Source organism: Aquarana catesbeiana, linkage group LG01 (assembly GCF_042186555.1).
Source record: "Aquarana catesbeiana isolate 2022-GZ linkage group LG01, ASM4218655v1, whole genome shotgun sequence".
NCBI classification, from domain to species: Eukaryota; Metazoa; Chordata; class Amphibia; order Anura; family Ranidae; genus Aquarana; species Aquarana catesbeiana.
In genome coordinates this window covers 39,688,323-39,705,959 of record NC_133324.1, presented here as the reverse complement: position 1 = coordinate 39,705,959, position 17,637 = coordinate 39,688,323, and the positions used below count along the sequence as shown (strand labels likewise).

The window sequence follows — 17,637 nt, the reverse complement described above, 5'->3', positions numbered from 1 at the left end:
TCCCACTTCTAGACAACTCCTAACAGACCCTCAAGACATTGCAAATGCCTTTAGCGAGTATTATTTCTCGCTATATAACTTAAAAAACGACCCTTTCACACACCAACCTTCTGTCCCTTCTATCCAAGGATTCTTAAATTCTATCACCCTACCTGCTATCTCTCCCTCCCAACTTGAGTCTTTGTTCAGACCCTTTACCATAGAGGAAATATCCAAAGCCATTAAAAAATTACCCTTACATAAGTCACCTGGAGAGGATGGGTTTTCAAAAAAATATTACAAACAATTTAATGACATTGTAGCACCCCAATTAGCGAATCTCTTCAACTCTGTCAGTTCTTCTGGCTCTCTACCAACCTATTGTGACCATACCGAAACCAGATAAAGATCCTTCCTTAACTACAAACTACAGACCAATTTCTTTGTTGAACACCGACATAAAAATATTAGCCAAAGTCCTTGCCAAAAGATTAATAACATACCTCCCATCTCTAGTGCATCCTGACCAAGTCGGGTTTATCCCAGGCCGCCAGGCACCAGATGCCACAAGAAGGGTATTGAACCTCATACACCATGCTATTCAAACACAAACGCCTTCTCTGCTCCTATCCCTGGATGCAGAGAAGGCGTTTGACAGAATACATTGGGGCTTTCTCAAAGGGGTCTTAGACAAATTTGGAATCACGTGATGGTTCCAAAATGCAATACTTTCTCTCTACACTAATCCCTCAGCGACAGTACTCACAGGAGGAGCCCTATCTACCCCATTCACCATAACAAATGGCATACGGCAGGGATGCCCCCTCTCCCCACTTATTTTTGCCCTACTAATGGAACCCCTAGTGGCTAAAATCAGAACTGATGAACAAATTTCTGGAATCAAAAGTGATAACACAGACCATAAAATTAGCTTATTTGCAGATGATGTGATACTAATGCTTACCAACCCAAAGCAATCCCTCCCGAAAGTACAAGAAACTATCCTTCAATTTAGCAAAGTTTCCTTTTATAAGCTCAACATATCAAAATCTGTAATAATGCCCCTGTGCCTCCCCACACAATTAGAATCCCACCTTCGGAAAACTACTCCATTCCCTTGGGTAAATAACTCTATTCCTTACCTGGGGATACAAATAGCACCTTCTCCAAAACAATTATTTACCCTAAATTACCAGACCTTTCTACAAAAACTCCCTCATTTACTTTGTTCTCTACGTTCAACAGGCCTCTCAAAAATTGGTAAGATCTCCACCTTGAAGATGATAGTACTACCAAAACTCTTGTATCTATTTCGTACACTAATAATACCCCTCTCTTTCTTTTTAAATTCCATCCAAAGATTAATCTCTAAATTCATATGGGGAGAGGGTCCACCTAGATGTGCCAACTACGTCTTGACTAGACCGTACAAAAAGGGAGGAGTCGGTCTCCCTCACATAGGCAGTTACTACCACGCCTCTGTCTTAGACCAAATATACTACTGGTGGCACCCAACACCTGAAAAAATCCGGTCAGTCATGGAAACTCTATCCCCCAAAACAAATACCCCTTAGATTCCCTCCTCTTAACAGCAGCAGGATGCCCTCCTCCCAACCGTGACACATCCCAATCGGTGTCAGCCTCAATAACAACATGGAAAAAAATCCTATCCAAACAAACCCCTAGCTCCCCTACCCACTCGATACCTATACCCCTTAAAGCCCTAGTCAAGCATCTTAATGACCTTAATCTCTCAGTATGGCACAAACAAGGCATCACTAACATCACTGACCTTGTTAAGCACAAGTCGTTAAAAACATTTGAGAATCTCCGACAAGAAGTTAACCTCCCGCACTCAGAACTTTTCACCTATTTAAGAATCTCCCACTTTCTCAATTCCTCAAAACTCCCATATACAACCACGCTACCGGAACCAATATACCAATTCTACACTTGTTCCCCATACCCCAAGAAAGGAATAACTTGTTTCTACAACCTACTAAACGACAACCGCCCCTATTCGCAAATCCCCACTTTAACTAAATGGGCCGAGGAACTGGGGGCCCACATAACCTCTGATATGTGTGAACACGCCTTTAAGTACACTTCCATCGCCTCTCATTGTTCCAACCATTGGGAGACATACCAGAAAACCCTACACAGGTGGTATCTAACACCCTACCAAATATCGAAAATTTACCCAGGAACCCCATCATGCTGTTGGAGGAATTGTGACAGCATAGGCTCCATAGCCCACACACTATGGTACTGCAAATCCCTTACCTCGTTCTGGTGGCAAATATTCATACTAATCTCTACTATCTCTTGCCTACCTTCTCCCCCTTCCCCTGCATTAGCAATGCTCCATGTGGGGCTGGAAAAATTTCCTCCAAACACAAGAACTGTCACAATACACCTTCTGCTAACAGCAAAACTAAACATCACTAGGTTATGGAAAACTGCAGAAACACCCTCCATAGCTAATACAATTGCAGATCTCAACCAACAATGTGAATTGGAAAAGATAATAGCTAGGAAAAATATGCAAATAAATAAATTCTCGGTACAGTGGTCCCAATGGTTGGCACATCCAAAATGTAAAGTACACATGTGAAATACTGAATTGTTGTGTTATAGACTGTTTTAAAACACATTTTCTATACTGTTATGGAAATTCCTCACTTGATGTGCTGGTGATCCTCTCTCCCCCTCCCCCCCTTATTTTGCCCCTTACTTCCCCATTCCCTAGTTCCCATTCCCTTTCTTACCCTAACCCCCCCCCCCCCCCATCCTGCCCTTCCTACCTCCCAGTTCCCCTCTGCCTACTTCATAGGTTAAATATAAAAATTTAAACAAATGTATCATTACATATATTAACAAACATATTCATATATGTTGCTTGTTCAGGTTGAACTAGACTCACTTAAGCTAGGCAGAACCTCTGATTTTGTTGCAAATGGACTGTTTTTTTTTTTTTTTAATATTATTACTATCTTTGTACTAAACTCAATAAAAACTTATTGTAAGTTTAAAAAATGTAAAAAAAAAAATAAAATAAAAATCACAGTCATTACTAGTAAAAAAAATAATAATAAAAATGCCATAAATCTATCCCCTATTTTGTAGGTGCTATGAATTTTGCGCAAACCAATCAATATACGCTTATTGTGATTTTTTTTTTTTTGTATGTAGAAGAATGTTGATACTGTCGAAGGAGGAAGATTTGGATTTTGTGGGAATTTCACAGACCTGGTTCAACAGCTCTCATAATTGGCTGGCAAACATTCAAGGGTATACCCTTTATCGCAAGGATAGAGAGAGTAAAAAAAGGGGGGGGGGTATGCCTATATATCAAGAATAATGTACAAGTGAATGTGAGAGATGACATCACTAAGGGAGCTAGGGAGGAGGTGGAATCCCTTTGGGTAGAGCTCCAAAGGGATGAAACTAAGGGGAAAATAATACTGGGAGTATGCTATAGGCTCCCTAACCTGAGGGAGGAAATGGAGACAGATCTCCTATCACAATCTGGATTAGCAGCAAGGATGGGAAGTGTTATCATAATGGGGGATTTTAATTATCCAGACATAGACTGGGCGGAGGGAACCACGCACTCATCTAAGGCTCGCCATTTGCTTAATGTCTTGCAGGACAATTTTATGGGTCAGATGGTAGACGCACCAACTAGAAATAAAGCATTACTGGATCTATTGATTACCAACAATACAGACCTGATCACGGATGTGGAATTACGGGGCAATTTAGGTAACAGTGATCACAGGTCAATTAGTTTCAGTATAAATCACACAAATAGGAAACATAAAGGGAATACAAAGACACTGAATTTCAAAAGAGCCAACTTCCCTAAACAATGAACCTTGCTAGAAGGCATAAATTGGGATAAAATCTTAGGAACAAAGAACATGGAGGAGAGATGGGTTTGCTTTAAGAGCATATTAAATAAGGGCATTAGCCAATCCCAAGAAATTCTTTAAGTATGTAAACAGTAAAAAAAGTAGGACAGACCATATTGGCCCCATAAAGAATGAGGAAGGACATCTGGTTACAAAGGATGGGGAGATGGCAAAGGTATTGAATTTATTCTTCTCCTCAGTCTTCACGAGGGAATCGGGGGGCTTCAGTAACCAAAACTGCAGTGTTTATCCTCATGACACATCACAGGAAGCACCTCCATGGTTAACAGGGGACAGAATTAAAATTAGACTTGAGAAACTTAACATTAATAAATCACCGGGACCAGATAGTTTGCACCCGAGGGTACTTAAGGAACTCAGTCAAGTGATTGCCAGACCGTTGTTCCTAATTTTTACATACAGTCTACTGACTGGAATGGTAACAGCTGATTGGAGAAAAGTCAATGTAGCACCAATATTTAAAAAGGGCCCAAAATACATGCCTGGGAATTACAGACCAGTTAGCCTAACATCAATAGTATGTAAACTCTTGGAGGGGATGATAAGGGACTATATACAAGATTTTAGTAATGAGAACGGTATCATTAGCAGTAATCAGCATGGATTCATGAAGAATCGTTCTTGCCAAACCAATCTACTAACCTTCTATGAGGAGGTGAGTTGCCAGCTAGATAAAGGAAGGCCCGTAGACGTGGTGTATCTGGATTTTGCAAAAGCATTTGACACAGTTCCCCATAAAGGTTTACTGTACAAAATAAGGTCCATTGGCATGGACCATAGGTTGAGTACATGGATTAAAAACTGACTACAAGGGCAAGTTCAGAGGGTGGTGATAAATGGGGAGTACTCAGAATGGTCAGGGGTGGGTAGTGGGGTTCCCAAGTGTTCTGTGCTGGGACCAATCCTATTTAATTTGTTCATAAACGACCTGGAGGATGGGGTAAACAGTTCAATCTCTGTATTTGCAGACGATACTAAGCTAAGCAGGGCAATAACTTCTACGCAGGATGTGGATACTTGAAAAAAGATCTGAACAAATTAATGGGGAGGGCAACTACATGGCAAATGAGGTTCAATGTAGAAAAATGTAAAATAATGCATTTGGGTGGCAAAAATATGAATGCAATCTATACACTGTGGGGAGAACCTCTGGGGGAATCTAGGATGGAAAAGGACCTGGGGGTCCTAGTAGATGATAGGCTCAGCAATGGCATGCAATGCCAAGCTGCTGCTAACAAAGCAAACAGAATATTGGCATGCATTAAAAAGGGGATCAACTCCAGGGATAAAACGATAATACTCCGGCTCTACAAGACTCTGGTCCGGCCGCACCTAGTGTATGCTGTCCAGTTCTGGGCATCAGTCCTCAGGAAGGATGTACTGGAATTGGAGCGAGTACAAAGAAGGGCAACAAAGCTAATAAAGGGTCTGGAGGATATTAGTTATGAGGAAAGGTTGCGAGCACTGAACTTATTCTCTCTGGAGAAGAGACGCTTGAGAGGGGATATGATTTCAATATACAAATACCGTACTGGTGACCCCACAATAGGAATAAAACTTTTTCGCAGAAGAGAGTTTAACAAGACTTGTGGCCACTCATTAATAATAAAAGCGGCAAGGATGTGGATTTCCCTTCCACAGGCTGTGGTCTCAGTGAGGGGCATCGATAGTTTCAAGAAACTATTAGATAAGCACCTGAATGACCACAACATACAGGGATATACAATGTAATACTGACATATAATCACACAAATAGGTTGGACTTAATGTGACAGACCTAGCCGGGAAAGAGACTTTTGGAGGGGGCTGTATGCAAGCCTCTTGCCGATCGATCGGGGGCCCTTGCATTTGGGGGAACGGTGCTCTTTGTGAGCTGTATGTCTGGGGACCCTGGATTTGCCATATTGGAATAGTGGCTGATTCATAATGCTGGGACAGATACTGTTAGGAGATGCTGATGTAAATTCCAAGACCTGTCTGTCTATTGTCTGCTAAAATGTGTATTGTAAACAAGTCTACTATGGGATCTAAGAGTCATTAGATCCCCATTGTTATTTGTGTTAATTAACTCTGTTATTGTGTGAAGAAGAGTCTATGTTGATTGTGATAATGTTGATTGGACTTTCTGAACTACAAGACGGCCAGTCTGGCCTAACGGTCATGTCTGAGTCATCTAGGCTGTCTAAAGGGATTAGTTAATTAGCTCATGTTAATTAGGTTAATTAGGTTACAGCTGTATTGTTAGAGTAATATGAGCAGGAGGTCTGCACCTACACTTTGAGTGTATAAAAGCCTGTATTTTGTCAATAAAGAGAGATTCCTGGTTGAACTTACATACAGCCTGCCTGGTGTTTGTTCTGAGCTACACAACTGGGTTAGAACGGCACATAGCTGAAGTTCTAATCCCGGAGCACTGGATGACCGAACCATCAGACGTTGCAATCTGATTCAATAGCTGCAGAGGAGTGGCGGGAGAGTGGAACCGAGCGAGCAAGGGGCTCGTTACAGACTTGATGGTCTTTTTTCAACCTCACCTACTATGTAATTATATGTAACTATGTATATCGGTCTAAACTGAGGAAAGCAGTTTTTTTTTTTTTTAATTGGGATATTTATTATAGCAACATAAGTTTAACCCCTTCAAGCCATGAACGCAAACTTGCGTATGGTCGGCGTGAAGGGGTTAACAAAGACCTTAAAACTTTGTTTCCATTGGGATTTGAACAGGGGATTATTACTAAAAAGGAGAAACAATGGGGGGACAGGATCTGGGGGCCCCCTTGCTAACCACTTCATGCCAAATCACGTACGTGTACGTCATTTAGTTGAAGTGGTTGTACCGGGGTGATGCCTGCAGCTGTGTGGAGTCCCGAACGAAGCTAGAATCTACTTTGATCGGGTCTCCGATGTAAAAACCCTGAAGCGATGTCACAACATCACTTCCAGTTTACTCAGCTGCCAATGGCGCAGACTTAAAAAAAAGTCAGTATTCCAAAACACAGATTTTGGTGGTTTGAATACTTTAAATAAAAATAAATAAATTAAAGCCCCCCGTCCCCATCATGTCCTGGGCAGTGACATCACAAGGGGTGGGGCCTCCTTATTAAATCATTGTGTGGCCCTGCCCAATGGCTATATAAGTAATGGCACACGGCGGACCCAGCATTACCCCATACTCATTCACATAGGGTGAGGGGCCGGGATCTGGGAGCCCCCTTGTTACAGATTCCGATAAGCCCCCCACCCACAGACCCAGACAACCACCAGCCAGGGTTGTCGGGAAGAGGACCCTTGTCCCCATCAACATCACCCACCCCCCTATGTTGAGGGCATGTGGCCTGGTATGGTCTAGAAGGGAGGGCTCACTCATCTCTCCCCCTTTCCTGACCTGCTGGGCTGCATGCCTGGATAAGGGTTTGGTATGGATTTTGGGGGGACCCATGCCAATTTTTTGGGGGTGGGGGTTCCCCTTAAAATCCATACCAGACCAAAGGATCTGGTATGCTCTTGGGGGGGAACCCCACGCCAGTTTTTTTTTTTTCATTTTGGCAAGGGCTCCCCTGGAAGATCCTCAGCACACAAGCTGCACTGCAAGTCGGATCATGATGATCCGACTTGTGAGTCGGATCATGATCCGACTTGTGGTGCGACTTCTATTCAAATCAAGGTGCTCTCATGGGGAACCATTCATTTTGAATAGAGGCAGAGAAACACTGCTAAAAGCTAGCGTGGCTAAACTTGCATTAACGCCAATGCAAAAAGCTACTAAAAGCATGTTTTTACAGCTGCTTTTTCCCAGCGTTGGTAGTGGCTTTGCAGCTCATTTTTTCTAATGCCCTGTGTGCATGAGACCTATATTTTATTTATTATTTATTATAATTTCTCTTATAGCTTTGATGGGAATTCAGCTGCTAGCTGTGATGCAACACAAGACAAGTTGTTTTCTCAGAAACTCTGACACGGATGCTCATTGTGTTTGTATTGTTCTTCCTGCAGACAGTGAAAACTGCATGAAATGTCCTGATGATGAATGGCCAAATAAGAAGAAGGATAGGTGTGTTCCAAAATTGGTGGAATTTCTCTCCTACACTGATGATAACATTGTTGCAGTATTTTCAGCTGTCTCCATCCTCTGTTGTCTTCTGACTGGTTTAATATTGGGGATATTTATACATTACCAGGACACCCCCATTGTTAGAGCTAATAACCGGAACTTGAGCTATCTTCTCCTGGTCTCCATCATGCTGAGCTTCCTCTGTGTCTTCTTGTTCCTCGGCCATCCAGTAGATGTAACCTGCATGCTGCGTGTATCCTCTTTTGGTGTCATCTTCTCAGTTGCTGTCTCTACTCTACTTGCCAAAAGTATCATGGTGTGTATTGCTTTTAAAGCCACCAAACCTGGGAGTCCCTGGAGGAAATGGATGGGAGCCACACTGCCCAATTTCATTATTTGTGTCTTCTCACTGGTTCAGGCAATAATCTGCATCACTTGGTTGTCTATTTCCCCCCCCTTCCAGGATCAGGACACTCACTCTTATCAGGGAAAGATCATCATTCAGTGTAATGAGGGTTCAGTTATCGGCTTCTACTCTGTCCTGGGATATATGGGGCTTCTGGCAGCTGTGAGTTTCAGTATAGCTTTTTTAGCCAGGACATTACCGGACAGTTTTAATGAGGCCAAGTACATCACCTTCAGCATGCTGGTGTTCTGCAGTGTCTGGATTGCCATGATCCCGGCCTATCTGAGCACCAGAGGGAAATACATGGTGGCTGTGGAGGTTTTTGCTATAATTGCATCAAGTATTGGACTTCTTGGCTTTATATTTTTCCCAAAATGTTACATAATTCTGTTCAGACCTGACCTGAATACAAAAAAAGTTATCCACTAATATATATGAAGCAACACTGGGTTACCAATAGTTATAGCATTATCTCTATTATTGTTATTTTTCATATTTTGTTAGTGTATTGAGAATGAACACTGTTAAATTTGGACATTTAATACTTACCTCTCCTTTGGAAGGTGAGTTTAATCTTTGCTCTGGACACCGGTGGTATCAAACACTTTGGGTTTGTTGGAAATCGTGTCCCCTGCTGGGTGTAGTGGTTCTTCCAACCAGCCAATACATCACTACAGAACAGTGTAGTCATTAAAGAAGAGGAACCACAGTGACCAGAGGGGGACAAAGTATCCAAAACATCCTAAACTATCAGATATCAGAGCCACCCATCGCTCTTCAAAAGAGGGAAAATTTCACTCACCGTCTTCCAGAAATATCTTTTATAAGCTGATTGTAATATCATTATTTATGTGTCAGGGTCATTTTGATTACATTGTATGTAGATGATTCTGTCTAAATTAATAAACACATTTTGTTGGTGTATTCTAAATTAATTTTTAATATTATTTAAAGTTGATGGCAGCATATTCTTAGTAAGTTCACATTTTAAGTGATAAGTGACTTCATTTAAAGGGTATTTTGATTATAGGACCTAATAAAAAATGTTCTCCTTGTTTAAATTTCTGTGGACCTAGGCTTACACTGACACTGACAACTCACTCATGCGATTTCAAACCGGCAATGCAGTCCGACATCGGGGGTGATTTGACAGACATCTGTGCAAGTTCATGCACAGATATCTATTCAAATCACCCCCAAAGTCACCAAAAGTAGTGCAGGAACTACTTTTGGTAATCGGTGTGGCGGCGCAAAGTCGGCGTTGCACCGATTCGGACGGTGCCATTGCCAGCAATAGCCGCTGATTTGGCATGCGATTTGACATGTCAAATCGTATGCCAAATCAGCCCAATGTGAACGTGGGCTCAAAACTGCTGCTTTCCCATACAACGCTGCAGAGACAACACTCCTACTCCAACCTTGCCAGATCCAGATAAGATATGAAAACTTCCAAAGCTAAAAACAGGTTCCAGATGCTCATTGATCAATCAGAGGTTTTATACCAAAGAAGACATTAAACGTTAGAATTATGTTAGCTTAAAGTGGTTCTAAAGGCTAACAGGCCTTCTGTGTTCAGCAGTCGTCCCCCACCCAGCACCCCCTAATACTTACCTGAGCTCCTTCTCCATCCAGCAATGTGCACAAGAGCATCGTCTCTCTGGGGACTCTCCCCTCCATTGGCTGAGACAGCAGCACTGTTGTCAATCACAGCCAATGAGCCAATGAGGGAACAATGAGGAGAGAGAGAACATGGGGCTAAGACATGGCTGTATGCCTAAATGGACACGCAGACCAGCAGTTCAGGAGCGCATCTGCTTGGGTTCCCCAATTGCAAGCTGCTCTGGGGGCACTTGATAGTAGGGAGGGGCCAGGAGCAGGTAAGTATGACATGTATTTTTAATTTTTTGCCTTTAATATCACTTTAATATATTTTGAAATGAATGTTCTTACTCATAAGGGCCCCATAATAGTGTATGTATGCCATCTCTAATGATTTAACATACAAAAACTCAAACCACAATAAAAGTGCCACAGAATGTGCAAAATGATCAAATTCCCTTAAATCACAAGCAACATGTGAAAATCAAGTCACCCACAATATTAAGTGCAATAAATCCCCTACTCAGTGACATGGAAGAAGCTTGCCCCTCTGTGTTGTTCAAACGATCTCTTCATGAACCCCTCCCCCCCCTCCCCCAATTTACCATCCACTCAGCCTTATAGCGCAACCCTAAGGAGCCACAAGTTTAAAGGGATCCCCCACCCTGCACAGCCAGGCACACCGCATTTTCACAGCACACTTAAGTCAAAGAACAGTCCCATCCTTTTTTTTCTATTTTATTCAGGGAGATAAACTTGGATAGGGATTGAAGTATAATGGGATTCCCACTTGACTTTTCAGCAAAAGGAATTTTCAGGGACACAACTATTTACAGTCCACTATATGTATACTTCTCCTCTGCCTCCTGAACAAACTTGCTTGCAGATACAAAACTCCCTCCAGCACAGCACTTGTTTGAGGCACTATAACTCCCAGGACCACACTGTTGGATGATCTGACAAAAAGGCTAAATCAAATAGGTAGCAAAGGCCCATTACAGGCCGGGACTGTGGGCCCCTTGTTTGTGTAGCAAAGTCCTAGAACCCAGCTATACTTCCTGTGGCTACTGATTCCATCACCACCTCTTCAGGCCCTGCCAGCCCTCCTGGCTGCAGCTGCCCCTTTCACTAGCCCTCCTGGCTAAACTACCACAGTCCTCCCAGACTGACTCTGCACCCATCCGGGACTGCATTCACCCAGTCCTCTCATGATACCTTTGAGTCTTCCCGACTGTCTCACTCAAACATCAGGCATGAAAACATATATACATTATTACTGTCACCTCCCTGGTCAGAGGCTGAAGTGCTGAGAGGGCTTCCCTTGCAGCTGAGTGCAGGGCACCCTTGAAGGTGGTGACAGGGGGTGCTGTGCCCAAAGAAGCAGGGGTTGCCCGCTGCGATAGGCTGAGTGATGAGATGTCTGCTGGATGGCAGCTGGATGAGTAGAATGCACTGCTGGACAGGGATCCCTCAGATGTACCAGATGAGACTTGGCCAAAGGGAGAGCCGACGAACAACCGAATTATCGGTGCGTTCGATCGTTTGTTTGGGCTGCCAAATGACCATAATGCAATGCGCCGCCGCATTGGAATCCCTGATTGGCTGAAGCAATGAAAACTTTGCCCAATCAGGACAGGGAGCAATGTCAGAGCCATAATTGGACGCTGTCATGATGACTCTTTCTAATCATAGCTCATTGCTCTTAGTCCTGCCCCACACTATAAAAGTATTCTTTCAATAGTGGCCATTTTAGTGTGATGTCTGTGTGGAGAGAGATAGAACAGGGCTCTGTTCAGTGCTACTAAACAGTTAGTGTGCTATAATGTGCTATTCTGATTCTATTGTCAGTATAGAATATCAGTTTAGTGTGAATCTAGTGATAGTTCAGTCAGTGTGAGTGTAGTGACTGTTTAACACAGTATATTTCAGTGCATTACTGCAAGTTTAATGCAGTATAGTTCAGTGCGTTACTGCAAGTTTAACGCCGCATATTTCATTGCATTGCTGCAAGTTTCATGCCGTATATTTCAGTGTGTTACGTGCCATTTAACACAGGATATTTTTGTGCGCTCGTGCATGTTCAATGCAGTATATTTCAGTGCGTTACCTGCAACTTTAACACCATATATTTCAGTGTGTTACGTGCCATTTAACGCAGTATACTTCAGTGCGTTGCTGGAAGTTTCACACTGTATATTTCAGTGTGTTACCTTCCATTTAATGCAGTATAGTTCAGTGCATTACTGCAATTTTATTGCTGTATATTTTAGTGTGTTACATGCCATTTAATGCAGTACACTTCAGTGCATTACTGCATGTTTAACACAGTATATTTCAGTGTGTTACCTTCCGTTTAACATGGTATAGTTCAGTGCGTTACTGCAAGTTTAACGCTGTATATTTCAGTGCGTTATGTGCCATTTAACGCAGAATATTTCAGTGCATTACTGCATATTTCCTGTTACTACAAGTTTAATGTTGTATATTTCCATGTGTTATGTGCCGTTTTACACAATATATTTCTGTGTGTTAGTGCAAGTTTAACGCCGTATATTTCAGTGGGTTACCTTCCTTTTAACACAGTATAGTTCAGTGCATTACTGCAAGTTTAACGCTGTACATTTCAGTGCGTTACGTGCAACTTAAGGCAGTATATTTCTGTGCGTTAGTGCACCTTTAACGCCGTATATTTCTGTGCATTACTGCACATTTGACACAGTATATTGCTGTGCATCAGTGCAGTTTTATTGCAGTATATTATAGTGTATCAGTGGAGTGTCTGTGTAGTGAGTATTCAAGTTAAAGTGCACCAAACACCACTATCCACTGATTAAAGTGCATCCACTTACACATTTCCACATCTTTATTCCATTTTGTTAATAAGCACCCCCATCATGTCTGGGAGGATAACAAGGAGAGGCAGACGTTCCCATGGCACTGTGAGGGGGCCAGCAGTGTCTGTGTCCACAGGCAAAGGTGGATATGGTCAGTTTGCAGAATATGCTGTACCAAAATCGCAGGTTCCCAGTCGCTATTTCTTTTTGCACAAATCCATTTCAGCTCTGTACCATCACGTGGAAGGCAATGTTGTGGAATAGTTGGGCAAAGCAGTCAGCAGCAAAGTCCACATTACTGCTAACACATGGTCTAGCAAGCATGGTCAAAGATGTTATATTTTGTTCACAGCACACAGGGTGACTCTGCTTGTAGCTTGGAAGGATGCAGGACAGGGCTCAGTGCTGCAGCTTGTTGTGCCCCATGTCTCCATACAGCTAATGGTGATGATGCGAGATTTGTCAGCTCTACCCCTTCCTCCTCCTCCTCCTCCATGCTCTCCTCTGCTGAATTGTCCTATGAACCAAAAGTACCCCCTAAGCATTCAAGGGGCTATTCAATGAGTCAGGCTTAAAGGTGTCATGTATTGCTTCAGCTGGTGTGTCTAGGGGACAGGAACCACACCGGAGCAGAGATTCTTGCAGCTCTGCAGGGGCAGGCCCAGAGGTGGTTCACGCCATGCCAGCTGGAGCCAAGAATGGTGGTGTGTGATAATGGCACAAATCTCCTGTCCGCCTTTAGACTGGGAATGTTGACACATGCCTGGCACATGTTCTCAATTTGGTGGTGCAGCTTTTTCTAAATAGGTGCCCAGGGTTGGAAGATCTGCTATAGCAGCCCAGAAGAGTCTGTAGCCATTTCAGGAGGTTATACACAGCCAGTGCTCGGTTGTCTGAAATTCAGGAGGAATTTAACTTTCCTATAAACTGCTTGATTTGTGACATGCCCACTAGGTGGAACTTGAACTTGGCAATGCTGCACATGCAACAGAGGGCAGTCAGTGAGTAACTGTGTGAGTATGGCACAACAACAAGCTCAGACCAGCTCAGCATTTTTTCCCCATGCCAATGTCTGCCCATAAAGGATGCATGCATTGTACTGTCACCATTTTAGGAGGCCACAAGGATGGTGAGCGGTGACAATGCATGCATCAATGACACAATCCCTGCTGTGTTCCTGCTGGAGCAGACTCTGCGTGGCATTATAAATAGGGCACTTGAGGCAGAGCAGCGGGACGAAGAGCAGGACTTCCTTTCCTCTCAAGGCCCACTTTATGCAGACACCATTGTTCCTACACCACAGAACACACAAGAGGAGAGAGAGGAGGAGAAGGAGGATTCTGGCAGTTTTGAAGGCATTGAAGCAGAGGAAAACATACATCAAACGGTAATAGATGGATTTTCATCCCCAGAACCCTTGGAAATAGTACGTGGTTGGGAGGTGGCAGTTTCAGATGCTATAATCCTCAGTGACCCAGAGGAGTCTGATTCTCATGCCTCCACAAATTTGTGGTGCATGGGCTCCCTCATGCTTCAAAGCTTGCAAATACGTGGTGTAAAGGAGAAGGATCACTATGGGTTGACAACCCTCCTTGACCACCTTTACAAGGGGAAATCTCAGAACTCATCCCGTCCCCACAGAGAGCTATGAAGCCCCTGATGCTAATGTCGCTAATTAAGTGTTTTTGGGATGGGGAATCTCTGCAGGGCTTCTAGGAGCCTAACATTGTGGGTGTTGATTTAATCTGGAAGAATTTCTTTGGTGTAAGTTTCATGGGCACAATTAACACCCAAAGACCAATTTTTCCGCACCTGTTTAACAGGTGCATATCATTTCAAATTTTGACAGCAAGGCCAATTCTTGCTTTCATCAAGAGTACCTCTATAGGATTACGGTGCGAAGGAGCCACCGACACCCAAAGACCAATTTTTCTGCACCTGTTTGACAGGTGCATATAATTTAAATTTTTAACAGCAAGGCCAATTCTTGCTTTCATCAAGAGTACCTCTATGGGGTTACAGTGTGAAAGCGCCACCGACACTCAAAGAATAATTTTTCTGCACCTGTTACTTCTATACAAAGTCTGCGGAAGAGACACCAGAATTTATCCTAAAAATCTCTAATCTTGCTCCCAGTGCACTACATTGTGGCATCATCATACACACTGGCTCCACAAGCCATTGCTTACAAAATAAAGAAAGCTTGAAGGGAAAAAGTAATTTTTTGGCTTTATAAATGCAATTATATCTTCAGCATCTTCTATACACAGTACACATGTGCCACTTTACAGGTAGACTAAGGGGACCCCCAGGCAGTATATTGAAAGGAATTTTTTTATTTTTATGCGTTCATTTTAAGCATCAAATATCACTGATCATTTAAAAATTAAGTTTTTTACAAATTTTTTTTTTATTGATACATGTCCCCCAGGGCAGTACCTGGACCCCCATAACCATTGCATGCCCAATTACTTGCATACAGTATAAGCCTTCAAAATGGGCACTATTGATTTTTACAGTTTGGGTCCCATAGACTTCAATGGGATTCGTTATGTGGTTCCAAATTTTCGCAAAGTTCGAAAGTTCTGGTGCAAACTGAACAGGGGGTCGTTCGGCCCATCCCTAGTGCCAAGAATGTACTATTGTCTGGAGGTGATCATTATGCCCTTGAGGTACTAGATTGCCCTGCTACACATGCCATGTAAGGGAAAAGATGTCAATTAATAAAACTCTAGCATTTTGGTGTAATTCTAACCATTTAAATATAAGCTTTAACATGATAATATTACCTGCAAAGCCCTTTTATACTTTAAACACTAGTTTTCATGAAAATAGCAGCTAGTGATACTGATATAAGGTCCTTGTTTTTACACTTTGAATTATGGAGTGACAATGCCCACAATTTTTTCTTGTACATAAATGCTTTCCCAGAGAATCTGTGCTCATGCACACTGTCCAGGCATCTTCTCCTGTTGTTTTTTAAAATGGATCTTAGCCCTGAAACCAAATTTCCTGCAAAGGAGATAAAAAATAAAGGAGTTGCTGAAAAAAAATTAAAAAATGGTATCCTCACCCTCAACTTCCAATACTTCAAAGAGGTGTGGGCGATGCCACAGTGCCTCACTGATGCCCCCTGGGATAGCTGGATGCCTGAAATCCATTGAGAATATTCCCCATCTTGTTTCCACTCCATAAACTTCAATGTTTTAACCACTTCAATACAGGGCACTTAGCCCCCCCTGTAAGGAAAATGCCTGCACTTTGGTTCAATATATATATGTTTTTCTTAAGAACATATTTCTTATATTATACAAGATAGGTGAAACGTTTTTTTTTATGCAAGGCTTTGACAAAGTTTAAGTGGAAATTTTAGTGAGCGAGCTGTCTGCAAAATAGAAACTTGTGGTGACAGGTTCCTTATAATATGTACCAGAATAAGACAGGACATCTCACCACAAGTCTGGGCCTAATGCCAGGAGGCACCTTATCGAAAGTACCTTTAAAGGTTATTTCTATATTACTCTCTTTTGTAGGAATTAAGCTAAGAAAAATATATATATATATATATATTTGATAAGGAAACTTTGGGGTAACTTTTTTTATTAGGTACTTTTTAAGCACGTCATCTAGCAGAAAGGTCATTGTCTTTTTTCTATATGCCATATACCATGTAACTTGTGATACTTGTACTCTTGTGATTGGATAAGCTAAGGGACCGCCCCTTGGTTTGCCCCTTATGATGTATATTGAATTTTTATCATATATACCAGGGAAAGAAAAACATAAAGATATATTTTCGATATATCCAACTGAACTGTGTGGTGTCGTTCATATCACTCATTTTTCCAATCGATTGAAGAGGCCTTCTTGATGTCCAAGTTCAGCTCGAGCAAGGAAAAGGTTTGGGGGCGCACTTGACCAGTTGACCAGTTGACCACTACCCTCACAAATGGTGTCAGAAGTGGGATATATATTCTGAAGTCCGGTGGTCAAGCCAAAGCCAAAAGAATTTTGGCCAAAGCCGAAAAAGTAAGGTCTCTTTAAATTTCTTTTGCAAGGTGGTTTTCTTGTGCTTGACCGGACTTCAGAATATGTAAGGTCAGATCTGGTAAGGTCAAGTAGCTCGTCAAAATATAATAGGAAAGTTATTGTATAAGTGTTCCCGCTAGGTTGGGTAGGACTGGTAGAATATTGTAAATATTTTACTAAAAAAAATAGGACTGGACATCAAAAACGTCTATAATGTATTGATGCATGTATTGATGTATTGATGTATTAATTGAAATTAAGGTGGCCACCAAGGTTGAAAAATATCACGCAGGACGCTGCGATAATTTTAGTCTTGGATTGTTATTTGTGTCATAATCAGGTTCCTTTAAGACAGTAGGTGCTGTAAGAAGTTTTATAAAGATATCTGATGGAGTGTGCCAGAAAAACCCAAACCTCTTTGCTTGCCTTTCTTTCGCTTAGGAGATAAAATAAGTACATAAAATAAGGTAATCTGTTTGTCTGTGTGGAATTTGTCAGGTGTCATAAGGTAAGATGACACCTTTCCACTGCATTGTATTATCATTGTATTATAATGAAACGTAGAGTGATGTTATAATATTTGGTGATGTATTGATGCTGACTTTTAATGATTTATATATAAATGCTTTGACTCTAAAGTATAAGATATATATAGTTGGCAGGATGATTCTGGAATTGATGCAGTGAGTAAAAATATTTTCTTTGCCTTGCTGTAATCAGACGTTCAGTGTCATCTTAGGGAAAGTAAAAAAAAGAAAAAAAAAAAGTGTCCTGATTGTATTACTGGTTTACACAAATTTG

General features: G+C 42.0%; 1 protein-coding gene across 1 annotated transcript in view; it reads left to right on the top strand.

Moving 5' to 3' along the window:
• Positions 1 to 8,803, top strand: part of LOC141128428 (vomeronasal type-2 receptor 26-like) — a 181,648-nt gene extending 172,845 nt beyond the window's left edge. The window contains exon 6 of the mRNA XM_073616104.1: positions 7,911 to 8,803. Coding sequence (XP_073472205.1) covers positions 7,911 to 8,803 — 893 coding nt within the window. The remainder of the gene's footprint in view (positions 1 to 7,910) is intronic.
• Positions 8,804 to 17,637: the final 8,834 nt, after the last annotated feature.